The 23,463-nt window shown below is 32.6% G+C and overlaps 1 protein-coding gene across 13 annotated transcripts in view; it reads left to right on the top strand.

Annotated features, from left to right (window-relative positions):
• The window catches only part of CASC1 (cancer susceptibility 1), a 54,934-nt gene that overhangs the window by 12,145 nt on the left and 19,326 nt on the right, over positions 1-23,463 (top strand). For 12 of the 13 annotated variants that reach the window (XM_023532363.1, XM_023532361.1, XM_023532365.1 and 9 more), the window contains 6 exons: positions 1,106-1,197; positions 3,225-3,326; positions 4,140-4,277; positions 8,415-8,561; positions 10,931-11,034; positions 12,686-12,995. In XM_023532363.1, the coding sequence (XP_023388131.1) occupies positions 1,138-1,197; positions 3,225-3,326; positions 4,140-4,277; positions 8,415-8,561; positions 10,931-11,034; positions 12,686-12,995 (861 nt within the window). In that variant the 5' untranslated portion in view covers positions 1,106-1,137. The remainder of the gene's footprint in view (positions 1-1,105; positions 1,198-3,224; positions 3,327-4,139; positions 4,278-8,414; positions 8,562-10,930; positions 11,035-12,685; positions 12,996-23,463) is intronic. The other variant, XM_023532358.1, reaches the window with a different exon arrangement.

Genomic DNA, 23,463 nt, shown 5'->3' with positions numbered 1-23,463 from the left:
CAGAAACTTGTTAATATACACCAATCACTTTCAGATATATCTTGAAGTAGAGTTTCCAGATAAAATACAGGATGCCCAGTTAAATTTCAATTTCAGATAAACAATGGATAATTTAGGAATAATTTGCCCCAGGCAATATTTGGAACATACTTAAGCCAAAAAAAGAAAAGTTTATTGTTTATCTGAAATTAAAATTCAATTGAGTGTCCTTTATTTTTAATTGTTAATTCTGACAAACCTACTTGAAGTGTTTATGTTTATTGATGAAATCAGGGGCATTGGTGCTGATTGTGCAGTAAGAATTCTGAAACTCAAATTCATCAAATAAGGGAAATATGTACTAGTAAGAAATACACACAGTTGCCTACATTCTTATAGTTTAATAACGTTTATTTGCCAAATTTAAAGAGGACCTTGATTTGTTTAAAAAAGTTAATTAAAATTAATAAAAAGATCAGTTACTTAAAACCAAAAAATGATTTTAAAAATACAAATATTTCAAGCGGTTGTAGCTTTTAGCATTAGGAACATCTGCAGATTAAGATTCAGGTTTTAGAAGTCTATCTTCAGTTTCCATGCTGATTTTTATGTATAATCATATAAATCTTTTTTAAGTGACTCATGATAATAGAACACCAGGATCTAGATTTCGGGGAATATTTTAATATATTGGGATAAACATATATTTTTCAGCATATGTATCATATTTTTTTAATAATAAAAGCAAAAGAAGACTAAGGTAATTGCTTTGATGATGCAGATATCACAATATTATAAAAATCTTCTGAAAATTTTACCTCTCCTTAATTATCCATGATAGATCTGTCATTTTTTATTGGCTAAAATTATTATTGGATTGTTTTAACTTTCTAGAGGAGACATACCATTATGGACCTATTTTTTGGTCAGAAAGTTTGAGAGTCATGTTACTTTATTGAAAGAAATCTAGCACTTGTATTTTTCTACCACATAATAAAGGTCGTGACTTCTATAAAATATACCACCACCACTACATCTTGCAGAGATTTGAAGTAACTTTAAAGGCTTAAAAATTGATTTAATCGCTGAGAAAAAAATTTTTTTTTTTTCCTTTTGGGTTCTTTAGAGGAAGCTCGTGTGAAATATGAAAAAGAAGAAATGGAAAGACTTGAAATGGAACGAATTGAGAAAGAAAAATGGCAACAACTTGAAGCAAAAGTAAATAAATGTTAATGATGTTATTAATGAAGACTGAAATTACATGGCTATTTGGCTGTTTAATGTCATTCTTCCCCCAAAGCTACTAGTAATATTTAGTCCTTTACGAACTGGTTTAACTCATTTCATCCTACCATAGAATTGTGACATTATTACCCACATTTCACAGATAAGGAAACTGAGGAACAGAGAAATCAAGCTAGGTCATAACCAGGGCCTAGATGTAAGTAGTCTTGCATCTGAGCCTTTGCTTGTAACTGTTAAGTTATTCTCAGTCCGTTTTATAGATAATTAAACAAGGATAAAAAAAAAAAAGGAATTCAAATTCTCTCTCTCCTTTTTTAGTTTCACTTCTCTTTTTCACCAGAATTTTTCAAATCAGTAGTTCTGAAATATTTCGATCTCAAGAAAAAAACTCTCATTACTGTTAAAAATAGAAGACCCCTAAGGAGTTTTTGTTTATGTGGGTTATATCTATCAATATTTACTATAGTAAAAATGAAAACAAATTTTTACAAGTCATTATATTAATAGACATTAAACATTGTTCAAAATAAGCATTAATAAAAATAAGTAAATACACATTTACATTTTTTAAGAAACAATTATATGTAATATATATTACTGAGTTATAACTGATATATAATGTTATATTAGTGTCATGTGTACAACATAATTACTCAATATTTGTATATATTGTGAAATGATAACCACAATAAGTCTAATTGACATCCATCACCACATATTATATATTGTTTTAAATTAGGGAAATACGTGGCATTGTTTATATTTTTGAAATCTCATTAATGTCTGACTTAAAAGAAGACAACTGGACTCTCATATCTACTTCAGTATTCCATCTGTTAAAATGTGTTGTTTTGATTGGAGTATATATGAGGGAATTCTGGCCTCACACAGATGTTTGATTGGAGTATATATGAGGGAATTTGGGCCTCACACAGATGTTAGTTGGAAAAGATGGAATATTTTAATTGCCATTCAGATTATTGTGGATATTCTTTGATACTATATTTAAACTCAATAAGTGGTAGTTTCTTAATGTAAAATCTGAAACCATATTAATAGACTTTTCATACTCTATTACACTGAAACGTTGATCTGTCTTACACTTAGATCTTGTATCCATGCATGATTTTGTAGCATCATGTATTGGTTGCTTGGAAAAATTTGGTTCACTGAATTATTTGTTTCTAAATGTTGACCCATTTTTATTGTTCATTATCAAAAGAAATCACAAGCATTAATATCATCGCCAGTCAAATCAGAAAAATTTTTAAGAATTGGTAAACTGTCAAGCTCATAATGGTAGATAAAGGTTTTCCAAACTTTGGAATTTTATTTGAAAGCTTGAATTTTATCATTGGCAACAAACACTTTAAATTGTTTCCTGGAGGTGACATGCTCAATTCATTCATTTTTGAAAGAGAATGTCTGCCAAAATATTCAAATAATTGTACAAGTGTTTATTTCTCAAAACAATATTGTTCTTTGATATACAGCAAATGTGCTTTTATGCATACCTCCCATTTTATCACACAGAATATTAAAAATACATATACTTAAAGGTGATATTTAATAAAATTAATAATTTTTACTTCTTCATCAGGTCATTCTTATGTGAAACTGGCTGCTCACCACCCCTTGCCCCTGAAGAATAGGACCACTAGTACAGTCTGCGCCTTGATTTACACCAGCAGTTTTACACCATCTTGCACCAAAAGTGCAAATGTGTACACTGCAAAAAAGGCAAATAATGTCTTAGTATTATTATGAAAATTGATTTGACCTCACAGATCCCAAAACAGTCTTGGGGATCTACCAGTAGTCTGCAGATCACACTTTGCAAAACACTGTTTCAGATGAAACCTTTTAGAAATAGCAGTTACATTCAAATTAATTTTAGTATTCATTCTGAAACTAAATACTTTGCCAAGTAAATTTTTAATGCTACTTGTAAAAATTAAAGCTGAAATTATAGAATAAATCAATGTATCCCCATACAACAGGATCTGGAAAGGCGAAATGAAGAACTTGAAGAACTTTATTATTTAGAAGGGTGTTTTCCTGAAGCAGAGAAATTGAAACAAGAAAATAGATTGCTTTCTCAGGTAAGGCTGATTTTTTTTGTTTTGTTTTTGAGCTAAAACTTTTGTACCACAAGAGGGAGTTATACTCTGATACCCTTTTTAGTCTCAAAAAACTTTAAATTTGTCTATAAAAAATCTCCAATCTGACAAATTATTTATAGCAAAGTAAATTCATATAGCTCTGTAGAAAACTATTTGTCAATAATAAGATCCTGGAAAGTTTTATATGCTTTGACTCTGATTGAATTTCTAGAATCTATATTGAGGAAATTATCTTAAATATAAAAACTGTGTGCTCAAAACAGCTTAACTTTAAAAATTATGTAGGTAGATTATCTGAAGAAAAAGAAAAAACTGAATAACATATCAAAAGATGATTATTGTATAATTTTAAGCAAAAATGTATGAGTACAATGTAGAATTTGTGTAGACTACATAATGAATGGAAAGGTTCATACTAAAATGCCAGTGTCAATTGACAAATAGCAATAACTTGAGAAATAGAAGTTAGCCCAAGTATTGGTTTTTGTAAATATAGAAACTGTATGATTAAGAGAGAAAAGCAAAACAAAACCAACTCATAAATACTATTTTAAAAATTAAAGACTGACAATAAATAGAATTAGTATTTATTTGAATTATTGAAGTTTACAAATTATTTTGACAGAGAAATTTGGTTATTTTAGAGATAGCTCAAGTAACTTAGTTAAAGTCATAATATGTTTTTTGCTTAAACTGGGAAAATGAGGTTATGAGAATTCATACTTAAAAAAGAATTTTTATTTTTGGTTGCATTTTCACCAGTGTGAACCTTTGATCATATTTATTCCACAGTGGAAACACTACATTCAATGTGATGGGAGTCCTGATCCTTCAGTAGCCCAAGAAATTAATACTTTCATTAGCTTGTGGAAAGAGGAAACAAATGAGACTTTTGAGGAAGTAATTGCAAAGAGTAAACTAGTTCTATATGTAAGTAAGTACTTTAGTATTATTCCATAATTTTAAATTATTTAAATTACAAATTTATTCCAAAAATAGAAATTAAATAAATATGTTATTTGCCAATTAATAACAGTATTGCTTCCTTAGGTATGAAGAAAAATATTTGCTAATCTTCTTTTTTTTCAACTTCTAAAAACCTCTTGACATCTTACGTAAGGTCAACATAACATAAATGAAACTTTAACTATACGTATGTCTAATTCAATCCAAAAAAAGTTAAGCTGCATCCATTTATGTAGATAACTTGGGAGAAAGTGAATAATTTTATCCTCAGCTGGCATTATTCACTATTCAGTGATTCAGTACACATGTTTTTTAATTGTTAACTTGTGCCAGCCACTTACTCTTTTAGGCACTGGAACTACATAGATGAATAAGAATATCTTACATTCTATTTCTGCAAAAAGGATGGATAGGCTAGCCTGAGGAGCTACCACTACAATGCACTTAAAAATGCTTAAAATAAAATTTAATGACATTTAAGTCCATTGCCTAGTTCAAAAGAAAGTAAGGGAAAATCTTGGAGGTCATAAAACAATTTAGAAAAGTGGGCAAGTGTAGAAGTCAGTGGCTTCTCAAAAATTATCTGTTAACCCCTGGTGGCTTAGCATTTGTTTAAAGGGCCATCAAGAGGCAAAGCCTAGGGTACATGCAAGGTGACAATTGGGTCAGAGATCTGTATATGGCTTGGAGCTGCTAAAAGGTATTGTAGATAATCGGGAAAAAACTTACTCTGCGAAGGGAGATATAGGAACTTGTTTGGTTCATCTTTAGCTTAATGAAAACAAAAATGTCTCTACTGAGAATTCTTAATCACAGTGAGTCAGAAATTAGATTGAAAAATTTATCAGAATACAGCACAGAGAGATAAAGAGATGGAAAATATGAAAGAACAGTATGTATGTATATATATGTATATGTATATACACATATATAATGAAGCAAGAAGGACTAAAATTTTATTAAAAAGGAGTGCCAGAGGAGATATAGAAGAATGAGGAAGAGACAATATTCAAAGAGGTAATGGCTGACGGTTTTTCAGAATTGAGGAAAGATACAAACATTCAGATTCGAGAAATACAACAAATCCTAAATTAGGATAAATAGAAAAAAATCCACACGTTGGCACACCTACATAATATTAGAAACGAAAGGAATTCACTCCTCTTGGTCCTATTATCCTTTTGCTTTTCATTCTAACCCCTCACCATATTTTTGTGCTCTTTATCACTGTGGCTTATTTCTCCGTGTCGCTGTACGATGTCCTAACTCCAGACTCTGTTAAGAACATGAATTGCCTAATTTAATCTGGACAACAAGCTTATGAGGTTCATTTTACATATGAAGAAATATAGCTTGCAACTTGCTTACAGTCCCCTGTGAGACCTTAGATGGGCCTTACTCTGTTTTTTCAAGGCTCCAAAGAGACTCCTGTACACTGTGAGGTATTTGGACACCAGTGGATTTGTCATACAGTGTTCTTGCCACTGCACATCCTCTCTACTAGGGAGACTGCCATGGCATGATGCTGGGCCAGGAATCTGGTACTGAGATTAACAGGGAGGCAGCAGGAAGTAGCACTAGAGTTCACCAGTGATGAATTGTTATGAATGTAGGATACAGAATTACAAGTAATGAATAGTAGGGAAGATGAGACAAGGAAAAGTAAAACAAAACAGGAGACAGGAGAGAAGAATCAGCAATCAGAAACTGAAGCAGGAAGCCACAAGAGGAACAGAAAGAATTAGCAGTGATCCTATGGTAAAAATCAGGTTCCAAATGATCAAATTCATTTGATAAAATCTTAGATTATGATTACTATGCCAAGCTTTAGAAATAGTAACTTGCTAACTTTTCATAATAACCCTATTAAATAGGCATCATTAGTCCCATTTTACAAATGGAGAAGTCGAGGCACAGAGATGTTACATAACTTGTCCAGGATCACACTGCTAGTAAGAGGTGGCTAGGATTGAAGTGCAGTGTCTGGCTTGAGTCCACACTACTCTGCACTACTATGCTGCCTCTCCTAATTTAGAAATTTTCTATATATTATCTGTGTCTGTGTTCAAAACTAAATTCTGCCACTTATTAGTTGTTCCTTGATCATGCTATTGCCACATTTTCTCCCAACACTTTAAATTTCTCTCCACTCTCTTCTTGCTTCAATGGTTTCTAAGCAGTTTGATGTAATTCTTAACTTTGTTCCTCTAAATGTAAGGTGTTTTTTCCCTCTGCCTTCTGTCAGGATTTTTTTCTTTATCTTTGATTTTCCGTATTTTGAAAATGATAAGCCTAAGTGTAGTTTTGGAAGGACATTTATTCTGCTTAGTAGTCTCTGAGCTTGGTGGATCTATCTGACATTAATTTGGGAGAAATTCTTAGTCATTATTATTTCAAATTCTTAGTCATTATTATTTCAAATATTTCTTCTGTTCCTTTCTCTCTTTTTTCTCCTTCTAATATTCCTATTTTGTGGGAACTACCTTTTGTCATTGTCTCACAGTCCTTTTTTAATTCAGTCCCTGTTCTCTTTGCTTATTGTTTTTCCAAGATTCTATTGATACATACTCTAGCCCAGAGATTCTTACCTCAGCTGAGTCTGGTCTACTAATAAGCCCATCAAAGGCATTCTTCATTTCTGTTAGTGTTTTTTATCTCTAGCTTTTTTTTTTTTTTTTTAGTTCTTTCTTAGGATTTCCATCTCTCTATGTTGCCCATCTGGTCTTGCATGCTGTCTACTTTATCCATGGAGCCCTTAGCATATTAATCACAGTTGTTTTAAATTCCCAATCTGATAATTTCAACTTTGGTGCCATGTCTGGTTTCTGATGCTTGCTCTGTCACTTCAAATTGTGTTTTTTGCCTTTTGGTATGCCTTTTAATTTTTTCTTGATAAGTGGATATGATGTACTGAATAAAAGGAACTACTTACTGTAAATAGGGCTTTAGTAATGTGGTGGTGAGGGAGGGAAGGAGAAGAGTTCTATAGTCCTGTGTTTATATGTCAATCTTTTAGTAAGCCTGTGCCCCTGAAATGTGAACTTCACAAGTGTTTTTAATTTTTCTTATCCCCTTTTATGTGGGAGGGGATGGCTAGAGACAGCTGGAATTGGGTATTTCCTTTCCCCCACATGAGTTAGGCTCTGACAAAACTCCCACAGGTGAGACTCTGGTTAATTAGTTTCCAGAGATTAGGCCTTTTTAAGAGCTTTGGAGTGTTTCAAAATGGTTCCTTTTCCCTTTCCACTGCTGGAAGCGTGAGGAGATTTTTCTCCCATATTTATTGTGTCAACCTGGTCGAGCTACTGGAGGTAAAACTCCCATGACTGTTCTCCTGGAGTTTATAATTCTCAGAGTTGTCCACACTGGGCCTCCAGCAATTCATCATTTACAGTTTAGGTTTTCCTACCAGATTCTGAGATCTTCCTTGATTTTCCTTCCAGATCCTGGATCTCTGCTCTGAGAAGCAGTGACTCCCTGTATTCACCTGTAGGTCTCTACAATCTTGGGGGCCTTGCTTATGGATCAAAGAAGAGTCGTTGATTTTTAATCTGTTCTGCTTTTCATTGATAGGACAACAGAGTGGCCTCTTCCAAGCTCCTTGCAGTTGGAACCAACACTCCTATTTCCTCATCTATAAAATAGGCAAAATAACAGTATCTACCTCACAGAGTTAAGATGAGGATTGAATGAATTAAAACATATAGAGCATTTAGAACAGTTCCTGGCACATAGTAGGCATTCAGTAAATATTAGTAGTTTTCCTCTTCTCCTCATTGTTACCATATTGTTATTTCTATTCCACAGTTTTAGGTAATGATAAGCTGTGCCTTATCTATTGACTTGTTAATGAAAGCTCTGTTACACATGATTGAGAATTCTTATAATGGAATTTTTGGAGGACATATTTTATTTTTCTATGCTCTTAAATAATATAAAAATTCTTCCCTATATTTATTCCATGTTTCATTGACAATAAGATGTTTTCCTCAATTCAAAAGTGTTAAGAGTATCTTCCTTTTCACTTTTCTTTGACTGTCAGATTTAATTTACTTAGTAACTTTTTACTTCATATTTTTACTTTATACTTTTGCTTTATAGTTAATTGAGAAATTGAAATTAATTTTATTGGAAACTCCACCATATGATTTGCAAGATAAAAATATAACCCAGTACCAAGGATCAATCCTGGAACTGCAGGAGCTCCTTCACCTTAAGTTTAACATAGCCACAGAAATATTACTCAGAGTAAGTGTGATATTTTGCTTATATGTTATTATTAACTTTTAAAACAGTAAAAATTTTATGCTATATAATAAAAAAGAAACAGTATTTTTTTTTCAAAAATTAAAAGGTTATAAAAAAGTCAGTGGAATAATTTAGCACATATAATTACCCATATTTAACAACTGTAAATATTTTACTTTTAAAGAAATAAAACAATATAGCTAAAGTCTAGTTTTTAAATTATACTTGCTAAGGTTTACTAGGATCACTATGAAAATAAACTCGCAAATCATTATACATTAGATATTTACTCTAGATAAATCAGTTGATATAAAGTTAAAATTGTTGGTAGTCATGATTTTCCCCAAATATCTTAGCACTAATGATGATATCCATAATATATTCTACTATCCAGTCTATATTTAAAATTTCCCTAATATACCATGAATATCTTCTATAGTTTTTTTTTTTTTTTTAAATCAGCGAACAATCTAAGATCACACATTGCTTTTGGCTCTTTGTCTCTTGGTTTCTTTTATTCTAGAACACAGTCCTAGTCTTGGTACAGTATTGGCAGAATGTGTTTTCATTACAAAAAATTTCAAAAAAGGCTTAAATTTCACTAAGTTTATTTTTAGCAGTCATATTCATATTTTTACAATTATTTATATTGTAAGAAAAAGCATGTATTATAATTATTAATCAAGATTTTTATTTTAAGAGAAAAAGATACAGTATATAAAAGATAAGATTAGAAAAATAATGTTATATTTGAACTGGAAAATCAGTATTCATATTTTTATTGCATAAAAAGGAGCCAGGTCTAATTGGGGTAAATGGCTAGTTTCAGGTCTAGGGCAGGGAAAGTGAAAGATGAGGTGGAAAGATGAGGTTATCTTGTGCTAGAAAGCAAATAAATGCTCAAAGTCTAATGGAATCATATCCAAAGGGACAGGACTAGCTTAAAGAGTCTCCCAATAGTCAAATTTGGGACAATATGTTTATCAGAAAGAATAATGACTATGATTGATTAAAACATTGAATAAATAAAAATCCGTGAATCTCTAGCGATACCCCAAAATGAAGGAGGAAAGTGGAGTGGTGGATGGGGGAGAAGAGTTCTTTACAGAAGAATGCTGTCTGATAAATGTAGAAGGAATGGCCAGTTAGAAGAATCACCATTTTTTAATCCTTAATGTAATAATTGATAAGGATCATCAATAATTGATAAGAATCACCATTTTTCAATCCCTAATGTAATAATTGATAAGGATCACCTAAATAAATAGGTGAAAAGTTGAGTTGTTGAGGAGCACATTATTTTCATAGTGCCACAGTTTTAGACCACAGATTATTTACTAATTGGAAAAAAATGTACTTTGCAATAGGGAGATATGGGAAGTCATCTCCCTATTTAATCAAGTTATCAAATCCACATAGTTAATAGTGGGACATAATATACCTCTTGATAAGATATAATATAAAGAACACAAAATCTATAATGCCTTCTTGCTAAAAATTATTTATCTGAATCTAATTAAACCTACTTAGACCTAACTTCTAGTGTACAATAAAATAAGGGGACAGAGGAGTAAATTAAATACCATGAGGAAATAATCAGATAAATTCACAATGTAGAACAATTCTACAAGGCAACTATCTTGGACACTTCAAAAAGTTTATTTCACAGAAAAAGAAAAGCAAGGGATCACTTTAAAAAAAAATAGCAATAAATTCAATCCCCATTACTTTTATGTTTTTACATTATAGCAGCCAAATACGTATTAACTTATTTAAGCCCTTTAAAAGAGCTAATTTCTTGAGCAGTAGGCATCAAACTATGTTAGTCTTAATTTAAAAATTCTGAAAAACATCTTTAAATTATATGTTTGATGTTGATTATCAAGTATTGGACTAGTAAAACGCATGACTCATCTGGATTGTCATAAACTGTATATTTTGTTTTCTAACTTTGATATGTTCAGAAATAGGCTAACTTTTGCAGTAACATCTACATTTTTAATAAGATACATATAAAGAAGCATGTGTATAGTTAAAATAAAAAGTCATGATAATGTTAAAATTAAAAAGGGTAACGTGGTAATCTATAAGTGCTACCTGGTCATATAGGAGCAACTTTAATCCTTAGACACCATAAGAGAAACTGAGTGGAAGAGAGGAAGCACATTTAATTCAGTAAATATGTTTGCATCGTTTCGAGAATTTTTAAAGCAATTCTTTGTCATCTTGATTGAACCATATTTTTACCCAAATAGCTCTATTAAGTATAATGAAGGAAATCTAATACCTAAGTGATGAAATAACTTATGTAAGTTGTATAATTTATGAGGCCCCTAATCTTTGTTTACTGTTTTCTTTTTCTCTTACAGCAAGCTAGTACTTTAGCAGATCTGGACAGTGGAAATATGGAAAAAGTCATTCAAGATGAAAATGTTACTCTATATGTATGGGCAAACCTCAAGAAGAATCCAAGGTATTCCCATGGGTGATACTGTAGTTGAAAGACATAAGAGTCACGTCATGATGACCAGGCAGTTGCCTGTTGAACAATAGCATGGCATGCTTGGAAAAAACCATGTTAAGAAGTCAGCCAAATAGGGTTTGAATTATAGACCTGCCATTTGCCATAGGCAAGTTACTTAGCCTTGTTGAGCTGCAGTATATCAATAGTAAAATGATGATTATATTACTTAATAGGATTGGGTTGAGGATTAAATATTAATGCACGTAAGGTCATGGCATATTGTCTAGTACCAATACATGCTGAATAAATGTCAGTTCTTTCCCTTCTCTTCACCCACTTAACCTCCTTCCCCCCCCAAAAAATGTAGAAGAGGTAGGTGCATTTTACACGGTAATCTGAAACTTTTAAAAAAATTATCTTTGTGAAGTGTTAAAAATAATACTTTCCAAAAAATAATACTTTCATCTTTATTAATTTTTTTAGAGATTTAAGTGGTGTTTCCCCAATTATTTTCAACAAAGTAACAGCTCTCTGAGGAATGATAGTGGTAATGATAAATTTATAATCACTTGGCTGCTGCTTGATCTTAAACATTTCAAATTAATTGAGTTTATATGATGGTGAGTTTTAGGGAAAAAATACCAGAATAAAAGTTAGGAGGCCTAGGTTCTGGTCCCAGCTCTGAAAAGATGAGTCATATGACAATGGAGTAAGATAGACTTTATTTTTGATATTTAGTTAAAGGAAGGAACTAAATATTTTCCACATTTCATTTGCTACAAAATACTCTGGTTTAAATCTAAATCAGATACTGTGTATTAATATAACCTTTTTTTTTTCATAAAATGTTATATACAGAAGAGTGAAGGGAATCGATCTATATAATTTTAAAAGAATAAAAATAAAACGAATAGCCCTGTATTAATTACCCAGGTCTAAAAAGAGAATTAGGTGGTTCTTTTACTAAGATAACAAATAGTGGAGGCAGAATAAGTTCTGTTTTATTTTGATGATGAGGAGATTTGTAAGGATGGACTTGTCGAATTTGAAGTACCTATGAAATATCAAAGTGCAACTGTCTGAAGGCATTGAGGAAATCAGATATTTTTGGGAGTGACTATTAGCATATAGTCACCTATATGCTAATGCCTAACTTTTTGGGTGTTGTAGATTATTATAAACTTTAAATTATTCCACATGCTCACATATATGTAAAGGCATTTTGGGGTCTCTTAAAGTTCATCCAGGATGTTTTTTCCCTACCTAACCCCAGGAAACATAGAACTTATATTAAAAACTTCTGATAATATAAATAATAATTGAAGCCATAGAAATCATATCTTAGGAGAGTATGTAGAGGGAGAAGAAAAAAAGGCCTAGGATGGAGAGCCGAGTAATATTAATATTTAAGGGATGGTTAGGAAGAAGGCCGTACAGAGGAAACAAAAGGAGCTGCCAGAGATGGATCCCAAGAGAGTGGATCCAAAGAGAATGTTTTGAGAAGGATAACATTATCAACTGGGTCCAAATCCTACAAAGAAAGCTAGTGAGGGTCAGGATTCGAAACTGTGACAGAATTAAAGTGGAGAGAAATACTGCTTAAATTTGCAACAGACCTAGTTTCCTTAGACCTCATCCTCTTTGTTAAAATTATTAACAGATACAGAAGTGTCAGATTCTCTGAAACACAAACTAGATTTGAACTTCCAAGGATATTAGCAACGAGTGACATTGCCCTACGACTCCTGCATACCCACTATGATCATGTCACGCCACCATTCCCTGTTCGAGCATTGTCACAAGAACGCACTTCCACAGAAGCTCACTTTGTCGAAGGTGAAGTTAATGTTGTAGAAACAGAAATCCCTGAAGATTTTGAAGAAGAGCATAAACAACGAGAAAATGAGTCTATCTCAGTTCATGAGGAAGAAATAAAAATTGAAGAACAAGTTGATACTGAAGTACAAAGGGTAGGACACATTTAATGTTTAAATTTTTTCTTCATGCAATAAGTATTATTAAATCCCCTTGAAGCATTCTCGAGATTTTTCCTAAACAACTAGAAATTGTGTGAAAGCCACTTTCTTGCCAGTGACCTCATTTTGAATGTGCATTTTTCTTCTTGCCTTCTATTAATAGTCACTGATGATAGTTGAGCTTGTTGCTTCAACATTCTAAAGTTCAGCATAGGGGTCGATCATTTTGGTATTAGGTACACTCCTGAAAAGCTTTGAAGCAATTTAAATTTTGTGTATTTATTTTATTTCAAACTCACTTAAGGGAGTTTGCCGTTAAAATGGAAACTCGCATTTTCCATTTTACAAACTGAGGGATTATGTTACATTGTTCTATTACTTCCTAAGCTTTTGGTTTTGCAAGAACAAATTTTATAAAGTAAAATTAATTTTCTTACACTATTGCACTTCTCTCTTAAAACTTGACGTCTTTAGATATAATAACATATTATTTGAGTAGTTTAATAATAATATTCCTTTTTAGGTTTCTGCTCTGTTTTCTATTTCCAGGATCTTTGAGCTACTTATTATGTTAGAACAAATTATCTCTTTAGAATTTTAGTAATACTTTCTCAGAAGTAAGCAGCTTTTTTGTTTGGCCATAGACAATTTGCATTTTAGGAAGTATCAGAGGAAATAATGGTTTCCTACAAGTGCTTAAGACATGAAATATATTGGTTTATTTTCTTTAAACACATGTAAGGGTTAAGAATTAGATTAAATACAAATTTCAAATTAGAATAGGAATTGTTAGATATTCTAAGAACATATTTAATTGAAAATTCCATTAGAAATCTTCCAGAAACAAAAATCATAAAGGTTATATAACAATGTAGGCTATGGATATGACATAATGGTTGTTAGTACAAACAATATAAAAATTAACAAGGCTCAAGGGGAGGAGAACCCAGAAACCAGTATATAGCTGATATTTTAGATGGAAAATAAAAATTTGTCACTTTAAAAAAAATTGTTCTTTGAGCAATTTGATAGTTTTTAAAATAAATTTTAGTTAACCTCTCAGGTAGGATGCTAGCTTTACTAGAGTTCAGTATTTCCAGTTCTCTTCCCTTTCCTGGACATATGGAATGATTATACTCTATGCCTCCTTAAAGTTAGGTGTGACTCTGCGATTTGCTTTAGCTAAGATGTGAGTGGAAGTGACATACTGATTTCTAAGGGAGAAAACGAATGAGTAAATGGACCCTGAACTTATTTAAATTTGAAGTAGGAAAAAAAAGAAAACCCATTAACTTAAAATTTGGCAAGATTTGCGATTGAAAAATTCACAAAAACAAAGAACAAATAAAAAGGAATCAAAATCGTTGTATGAAAAGCACATCTAAAAATGTTTGGTCTTGATCCGATAAAAATTTAGATAATGTCTCCTCTCAAGTTCCTTTATCATAATTACTATTTTATGAAACCCATCAACATATTACCCAAGAATTTTACTTTATTTATTTTTAAATTCTGAAATAATAATTAAAAAAATAATTTGAAATACGGAATTTACATGGCTAACGCAATTCTTATGCACATGTGTTTCAGTTAAAGCAGACTAATGCAGTGATGTTTTATTATATGTGAATTTTGAAAATAGTTTTATATTTAAAATAGTCATATGAATTTACTATGATACTAAACAGTGCAGTTTTATACTTTTCTCAAGGTCTATCATGTATTATAGTAAAGAGTCATTTCCTGTGTTCTCAGCCAGTGAGCTCAGAGGTTCCAAACTAAACTTTCCTCATAGTGAATGGTTCTTACCAGTGTGTTTAACTACGCCTGGTTTTCCCATTATTATTTAATGTTTTATTGAACAGTTTTAACTTATAATGACTAAAGGTATGCTAATGCTAATGTTTATGCCCCCAAAAGTACACCAAGGAAAAAAACATTCTACTCAATGGTAAAATGCATATTTTATGTAATTTTGAGGCTGTCCTTAAATAAGTAGCATAAAAAACCCAGAGAAAAGATCAACAGAAATAGTTTTACTTTATGAAACCTTCACAGTCTAGTAAGCTTGACTGAAAATTATGTGAATGGCAGACGGAGTTACTTGGCTGGAGGAACTTTATGTTATCAGGGTATTGAGAATAGCAGATGAGGATAGCATTAATTTAGTGAGCACCTCTCTTTCCAGGAACCAGTTGTCTCCTCACATAGTACAAACAATGTAAAAATTAACAAGGCTCAAGGGGAGGAGAACCCAGAAACCTGTATATAGCTGATATTTTAGATGGAAAATAAAAATTTGACACACCAAACAGGCATGTGTGTAGATGATTGTGCTTATGTATGTGTGAACTGTCATTCTTCCAAATCCCACATGGCATTCTGAAAAAGATAATATGAATAATACTGAAGTGTGTATGGTTTCCCCAGAAGCAGAAAAATCTCATAGTAGTGGTTAAGTGTCCCAACGCAGGAGGAAAAGCCATCTCTTGTGCTGAAGGAAGATGCTGGGAGAGGAGGTGGGACCTAGCAGTAACTGCATTGAGTGCGGAATCCCCCAGCTCACAACCACTTGTCATGCTAAGCTGGGTAGGAAAGGAGAGCAGGCTTAAGCAATCGTCAGCTGAGTCTGCGCTTGCCACTAATTCTGAACAGTGCAAGCCACCTTTTGTAAGTGTGAGTAGCCTGCAAGGGGTAAAAATCACTGGATTTATAAAGAAAATCAGCAGCTCAAAAGAGTGGGACAGTGATAATTTGATGAAATTTATGGGGGGGAATAAAAGTAAAAGAAATGGTAGAAAGACGTAGGATGTTCAATATCTATATAAAAGGAGTTCCAGAAATCGAGACGGGAAAGGGTGAGTTTAATATAATAACTGGCACGGGGCAGCAGGCTAAGATTTGAAATAAATTTCTATTCATACTTCTCTCTACAAACTAAAAGAAAAACAGATTAAAGGTTTAAATATAAAAACAAACTGATCAAAACTCAATAAAAGTATTTGAAGAGAACATAGGGAAGTTATTTTATTATCTTTACTAAGAAGGTCTTTTTTGTTTATCAGTACATCAAAATCAAAACCATAAAATAAAAGGAGAGTAATTGGATTCAAAAGTTTCTATAGCCAAATAAACCTGACTGTAAATGAAGTTGAAAAACAATGAACTGAGAAAAACATTTAAACACATAAAACAAAGGTTAATTATCTTAATACAAAGGATGCATACAAATTGGTAAGGTGATTTCCTAATATGAAATTAGGCAAAGGACTTGAGTAGACAGCTGAGGAAAGAAATGCTATTAGCCAATAAAAATATGAAAAAATATACAAAAAGTAATCAAATTAGAACCAACTGTATATCATTTCTTAACAGACTGAGCATGAGTGGGAACAGGCATTTTCACATACTGTTGTTAGAAGTGTAAATTTGTAATCTCTCTAAAGGTAATTTGGCACTATGTAAATATACCTATTAGTAATTTTAATGTTAGTAATTTATTATTATGAAATAATAGTCCAAGTACTGGCATATGTAGTTTTATTGTGTTCCACTTTATTGCACTTCTTAGATATTGTGCTTTTTGCAAACTTAAGGCAAGACTTTCCAGCAGCAAAAAGATTATGACTCACTTTATTGCAGTGATCTTGAACCCAACCCACAATATCTCTGAGCTATGCCTATAAATAAAAATATATGTGCTACCATGTTCATTGAAGTATTTTTATAACAGCAAATATAGTTCACAGATTAAATTAATTATAAAATATTCAACAGGCAAATACTAGTAGTCATTCAAAATGATGATATAGATTTTATATACTTTTAAAATTTTTAAATATTGAGATATAATTGACATTAATTTTGGGTATACAACATGATGATTTGGTATTTGTATATACTGTGAAATGGTCATCACAATAAGTTAATATCCATTACCACACAAAGTTACAATTTTTTTTTTCTTGTGACGAGAACTTTTAAGATTTCTCTTAGCAACTTTCAAATATACAAAATAATATTAACTATGGTGACCATGCTGTATATTACATCCCCGAGACTTATTTATTTTATAACTAGAGAGTTGTACCTTTTGGCCACCTGTACCCATTTTACCCACCCCTCCCCGCCACCTCTGACAACCCTCAGTTTCTTGTATTTATAGGTTTGGTTATTTGTTTATCGACTTATTTACATATTTATTCTCACATATAAATGAGATCATCTGATATATGTCTTTGTCTGATTTATTTTACTTAGCCTATGCCCTCCAGGTTCATCCACAGTGTCACAATGGCAAGATTTCCTTTTTTTTAATAGTTGAATAATATTCCATTATATATATATACACCACATTTTCTTATCCATTCATCCATGATGGACTCTTATTTTGTTTCCATGTCTTGACTATTGTAAATAATGCTGCAATGAACATGGTGTTGTATAGATCTCTTTAAGTTAATGTTTTTGTTTCTGTTTTAAATAAATACCCCAAAGTGGACTTGCTAGATCATATGGTAGTTCTATTTTTAATTTTTTTGAGGAAACCACTGTTCTTCAAAGTGGCTGCACCTATGTACATTCCCCCTAACAGTGCATTAGGTTTCCCTTTTCTCTACATTCTCACCAACACTTGTTATGTCTTATATTTTTTATAATAGCTGTTCTACAGGTGTGAGGTGGTCTCATTGTGCTTTTCATTTGCATTTCTCTGATGATTAGTGATGTTGAGCACCATTGCATGTACCTGTTGGCCATCTGTATGTCTTCTTTGGAAAAATGTCTATGTGGATCCTCTGTCCATTTTTTAATCAGATTGTTTTTTTGTTTTGCTGCTGAGTTGTATGAGTTCCTTATGTATTTTGGATATTAACCCCTTTTCAGATATTTGATTTGCAAATATTTTCTCCCATTCGGTATATTTGCAAATATTTTCTCCCATTTCATTTTGTTGAGGATTTCCTTTGCTGTGCAGAAGCTCTTTAGTTTGATATAGTTCTGCTTGTTTATTTTTGCTTTTGTTGTCTTTGCTTTTGGTGTCAGATCCCAAAAAACATTGTTAAGACTGTTGTCAAGGAATTTACTACCTGTGTTTTCTTCTAGGGGATGGTTTCAGGTTTTACATTTACATCTTTAGTATTTGAGTTAATTTTTGTATATCGTATAAGATAGTGGTCCAGTTTCATTCTGTTGCATGTGGCTGTCCAGTTTTCCCAGTACTGTTTACTTAAGACACTATTTTTCATCCATTTTATGTAATTGTCTTTTTTATTGTAAATTAATTGAACATATATGCATGGGTTTATTTCTGGACTCTCAGTTTCTGTCGATTTATATGTCTGTTTTTATGCCAGTGCCATATCATTTTAATTATTATAGCTTTGTAGTATAGATTGAAATCAGGAAACATAATGCCTTCAGCTTTGTTCTTTTTTCTCAAGATTGCTTTGGTTGTTCAGTGTCTTTTATGGTTCCACATAAATTTTAGGATTGTTTGTTCTCTTTCTGTGGAAAATGCCATTGGAATTTTGATAGGGATTGCACTGAATCTATAGAATGCTTTAGTTGATATGGACATTTTAACAATATTAATTCTTCCAGTCTATGAGCATTTACATTTACTTGTGTCTTCCTCAGTTTTTGTCATTGATGTCTTACAGTTTTCAATGTGCAAGTCTTTTACCTCCTTGGTTAAATTTTTTCCTAGATATTCTTTTGATGTTATTGGAAATGAGATTGTTTTCTTAATTTCTCTTTCTGATGTTCATTGTTAGTATATAGAAACACAACATATTTTTATGTATTAAGTTTGTGTCCTGTAACTTTACTGAAGTTGTTTATAAGTTTTAACATTTTTTTGGTGGAGTCTGTAGGATTTTCTATATATAATATCATGTCATCTGCCAGTGGTGACAGTTTTACTTCTTCCTTTCTGTATGGATGCCTTTTATTTCTTTTTCTAGCTTAATTGCCCTTGTTAAGACTTCTAATACTTTGTTGAATAAAAGTGTCAGGAGTGGGCATTCTGTTTTGTTCCTGATCTTAGAGGAAAAACTTTCAGCTTTTCACCATTGAGTATGAATTTAGCTGTGGGCTTGTTACATATGACCTTCATTATGTTGAGGCGTATTCTCTCTATACCCACTTTTTTGAGAATTATTTTTCAATCACTAATGATTGTTAATTTTGTTGAATGCTTTTTCTGTATCTATCGAAATGATCATATGATAAAAATTTTGTTAATGCAGTTATTGATTTGTGGATGTTGAACCACCTTGCATCCCTAGTGTATATACTGCTTAATCATGTTTTATTATCCTTTTAACATATTGTTGAATTTGATTTGCTAATATTTTGTTGAGAGATTTTGCATCTATGTTTATCAGGAAATATTAGCCTGTAATTTTCTTTCCTTGTGATATCTTTGTTTGGTTTTGATATCAGGGAAACACCAGCTTAGTAAACTAAGTTTGTATGTGTTTCTCCCTATTCTATTTTTTTTTTTTTGAAAGAGTTTGAGAGGATTGGTATTAATTTTTCCTTAAATGTTTGCTAGAATTCACAAATGAAACCATCTTGTTCTGGATTGTTGTTTGTTGGGAGGACTTTGATACTGATTTAATATCCTTGCTAGTAATCAGACTACAGATTTTTTATGTCTTCAAAATTCAGTTTTGATAGGTTCTTTGCTTCTAAGAATTTCTCTGTTTCTTCTAGGTTGTTAATTTTGTTGGTGTATAATTGTTCATAGTAGTCTCTTATGATCCTTTGTATTTCTGTGATTATCAGTTGTAACGTCTCCTTCTGATTATTTGATTTTATTTGGGTTCTCTGTCTTTTTGTTCTTGGTGAACCTAGGTAAAGCTTTTTCAATTTTGTTTATCTTTTCAAAAGAAAAAACAGCTTAGTTTTATTGCTCTTTTCTACTGTCTTTTTAGTCTCTATTACATTTATTTCTGCTCTGATCTTTATTTCCTCCCTTCTACTAATTTTAGGCTTCATTAGTGGTTTTTTTCCTAGTTCCTTGAGGTATAAAGTTAGTTTGTTTATTTGAGATCTATCTTGTTTCTCAATGTAGGCATTTATTGCTGTGAACTTCCCTCCTACAACTGTTTTTGTCGCATCCCATAAGTTTTGATGTGTTTCCATTTTCATTTGTCTCAAGGTATTTTTTAAAAATTTTCTTTGACTTATTGGTTATTCAGTTACATGTTGTTTAATCTTCACATATTTGTGAATTCTCTTCTTGTAATTGATTTCTAATTTTACACAATTGTGGTTGGAGAAGATGCTTGATATGATTTCATTAAAAAAAATCTATTAAGACTTGTTTTTTGGCTTAACATATGATCCATCCCGGAGAATGTTCCATGTGCTCTGGATAAGAATATGTATTCTGTTGCTTTTTGGATGGAATGTTCTGTATAGGTTCTTTAAGTTTATATCATCTAACATGTTTAAGGCCAATGTGTCCTTATTGGTTTCTGTCTGGATGATCTATCCATTGCTGAAAGTGGTGTATTAAAATCTTCTACTATTATTGCATTTATATCTATTTGTCCCTCAGACCTGTTAATAATTACTTTTTCCATTCTTGAAGGAGTAGCCTCATGTAGGAGATGAAATTTATCATTTAACCATTTCCTAACACTTGAACACTTGGTTGTCTTTCAATTCTTTGTGATTGTTCAAGCATCCTACTTTATTTTTAGTGGCTCTCAGTAGTTGAGAGTGTGCCAAGACCTGTCAGTCCCCAAGGGAAGATCTTAGTCAGCACCTAGATTCAGGCTGATTGGAAGCCAAACCTTCAGGTAGCAGCTTTTAAAGTATGAAAATATATGTCTTTCAGGGGAAGACTAGGAGATGAATGTTTCTGTCTGCTCCCTCTGAGCTGAGCTCTATGGTGATAGCAGTTAAGAACTGTTTCTTTCTTTACTAATATCTCATTGAATTCATGAATACAAGCCCTCTGGCCCCCCAGAGCCACACCATCAAGGGGCTTCTCCTGGGCAGCAACAATAAAAAGTGGAATGCCAGACATAAATAATGGGGTACCAGACAGGCGTACAGGCTCCCCTCCAGGAGATATGTATACTCTAGGTTGCAGCAGAGGGAGAGCACAAAGATAGTACCCACTTTCTGATGCCTCTGGGGAAGATTACAGTTAGCTCTTAGATGTGTATTTGATTAGAAGCCTGTCCCTCAGACCACAGCTATGAAGATTTACTAATAGGCCTCTTTCACAGAAAGAGCAAACTCTTTGGTCTGTTGCCTCTCCACTGTGCCCTGGGGGTGGTAGTCAGTTAAATACTCTTTCTCTCTATGTTACCGTCCTGTGGGATCTGTGAGTATAAGTCCTACTGGCTACCAGAGTGAGGGAATCTAGAGGTGTCCCCTGGGTGGCAGTGGCAAAAATTGGGGTGCCAGACAAAGGTACAAGCTCCTTTGTGGAAGATATCAGCAACCTGGAGTGAGACAGAGCACAAAGATGGCACCTCTGTTTATGGAGAGTAATTCAGTAGGACACTAGATGTGTGTTAAATTAGATGCTCGCCTCTCAGATCTATGGTTTAAGATAAACAAATAAGCCTCTTTCACAGAAAGTCTTGGCACTTTTCAGAGTATAGTTGGCTGCCTATCCTCTGGGCCCTGGGATGGGTGCGTTCATGCATGCAAGCCTTTTAAAAACTGTATGCAAGCCCCATTGGCTTCTGAAGCTAGATGTTTTGGGGGTTGGTATCTCAGGTGCAGGTCTTAAAAATTGGGGTGCCAGACGTGGTATTCAAAGCTTTCACTTTTCAGGGAGAAGCTTGTATTTGCAAGTTTCCTTTTGACTGTAGGTCACTGCATGGAGATGGGGTTTATGGTGAGTTGTGTCTCAACCTCTCCTACCTGCTTTGATGTGGGTTTTTTCATTTGCCTGATATAAAAGGGTCACTCAGCTAGTTTCCTCCCCGCCCCCAGAGGAAATTGTTCCATATGTAGTTGTGTATTTAGTGTGTCTGTGGGAGGTAGTGGATTCAGGATCCTCCTATGTCACCATCTGGAACCAGAACCTGTATACTTTTATATGGAAAGATACCTAAAATGTATTGTTAAGGTATTATTTCTAAGTAACAAAACTGTGTTTGTAATAGGATTCTGTTTTTGTGAATGGAAAAAAATACTATTTGTAAATGTATAGAAAAAGTCTGGATGCTTGGTCATCAAACTTGGTGTATGAGAAATGTAGGTTAGTGGTGTACTGTGATTTTTTATTCTCTTTACATTTCTGTATTTAAATTTTTCTTAAATAAATTCTAAACATACTTTACATTTTTAATAAAATAATGCATATCCCTTTTTGGTTTTAAAGGGGAAAAAATCATGATAGGCCTCTATGATGTTCCATTTGCTAGTCTGTCATTGTGAAATTCTCTTCCTCCCATCGCCCTCATCCACTCTATCTAACTTCTACTTGTCTTTCAAGACTTAAATTTTACATTCACAAAGTTTGCCCTTTATCTTCAGACTAAATTAGATATCTTCCTACTGTTTTTATCATTCTGTTTAATTATTAAAATTCTCATCTTAAATACTAAATTATGATCTTGAGGACAAGAATATCCTGATGGACTTCATATTTATAGTAAGCACATGGCCTAGTATGATAGGGGCTCAATAAATGTTTATTGAATGAAGGAATAAATGAATGAATGGATAATAAGAGATATAATGTAGGTCATGTCTTGAGTCTGATTTGCTGTAAACAACTTACATAAGAACAGTCACCCATATTGAGGAATTCAGTCACTACCCACATTAAAATTATTTGGTTTTAGAAATACTTAACACCCTTTCAATTGCAGTTGGGTGTCCTGAGAGCCATTTCTGCTATGTTTAGGGAATCTTCAAGCTTATCACCAGAGATTCTTAGGACCCTCTTCTTAGCAGTTCTGAACCCTGCTCTTCTGGTAAAGTACAGTTGGTGATAGGCTTCACTTCCACTACCACAGTGGCCTCAGGAAAAGTGTGCTCCTTGCATTCCAGTTGAAGCTCAATGAACTTGAAGCAGTAGTTATGGAGGTAGTTAGGTTTATATTGCTTTATAATATATAAAATAGGGACTATCTATATATATAGGGACTATCATAACCCTAAATGTCATTTATAACACTGTGTTCTTTGGCAAATGTATTCTAAATTTTTTAAACTGGCATGTAAATTCATGAAATTTAACTCGTGTGCGTGTGTGCGTGTGCATGTGCGTGTGTGTTCATATGAGTATATGTGTAAATTAGGGACTACCTGTAAGATCAGTAGGCAAACTTACTATATTTTGATTTTAGAGGAAGAGAGTTCTATATTTTTACAACTTCTTTTTTAGGGTAACTTGCTTACCTTTATAATTTTAGGTTAGCATATTTTAATATAAATATTACGTTTCTCATATCTTTTTACTGAATTTGGAGGCTGATGGCAA

Source organism: Pteropus vampyrus, unplaced genomic scaffold (genome assembly GCF_000151845.1).
Source record: "Pteropus vampyrus isolate Shadow unplaced genomic scaffold, Pvam_2.0 Scaffold82, whole genome shotgun sequence".
Taxonomy (NCBI): Eukaryota; Metazoa; Chordata; class Mammalia; order Chiroptera; family Pteropodidae; genus Pteropus; species Pteropus vampyrus.
The sequence above is the reverse complement of the archived record's forward strand: the minus strand, read 5'-3'. Positions and strand labels throughout refer to the sequence as shown.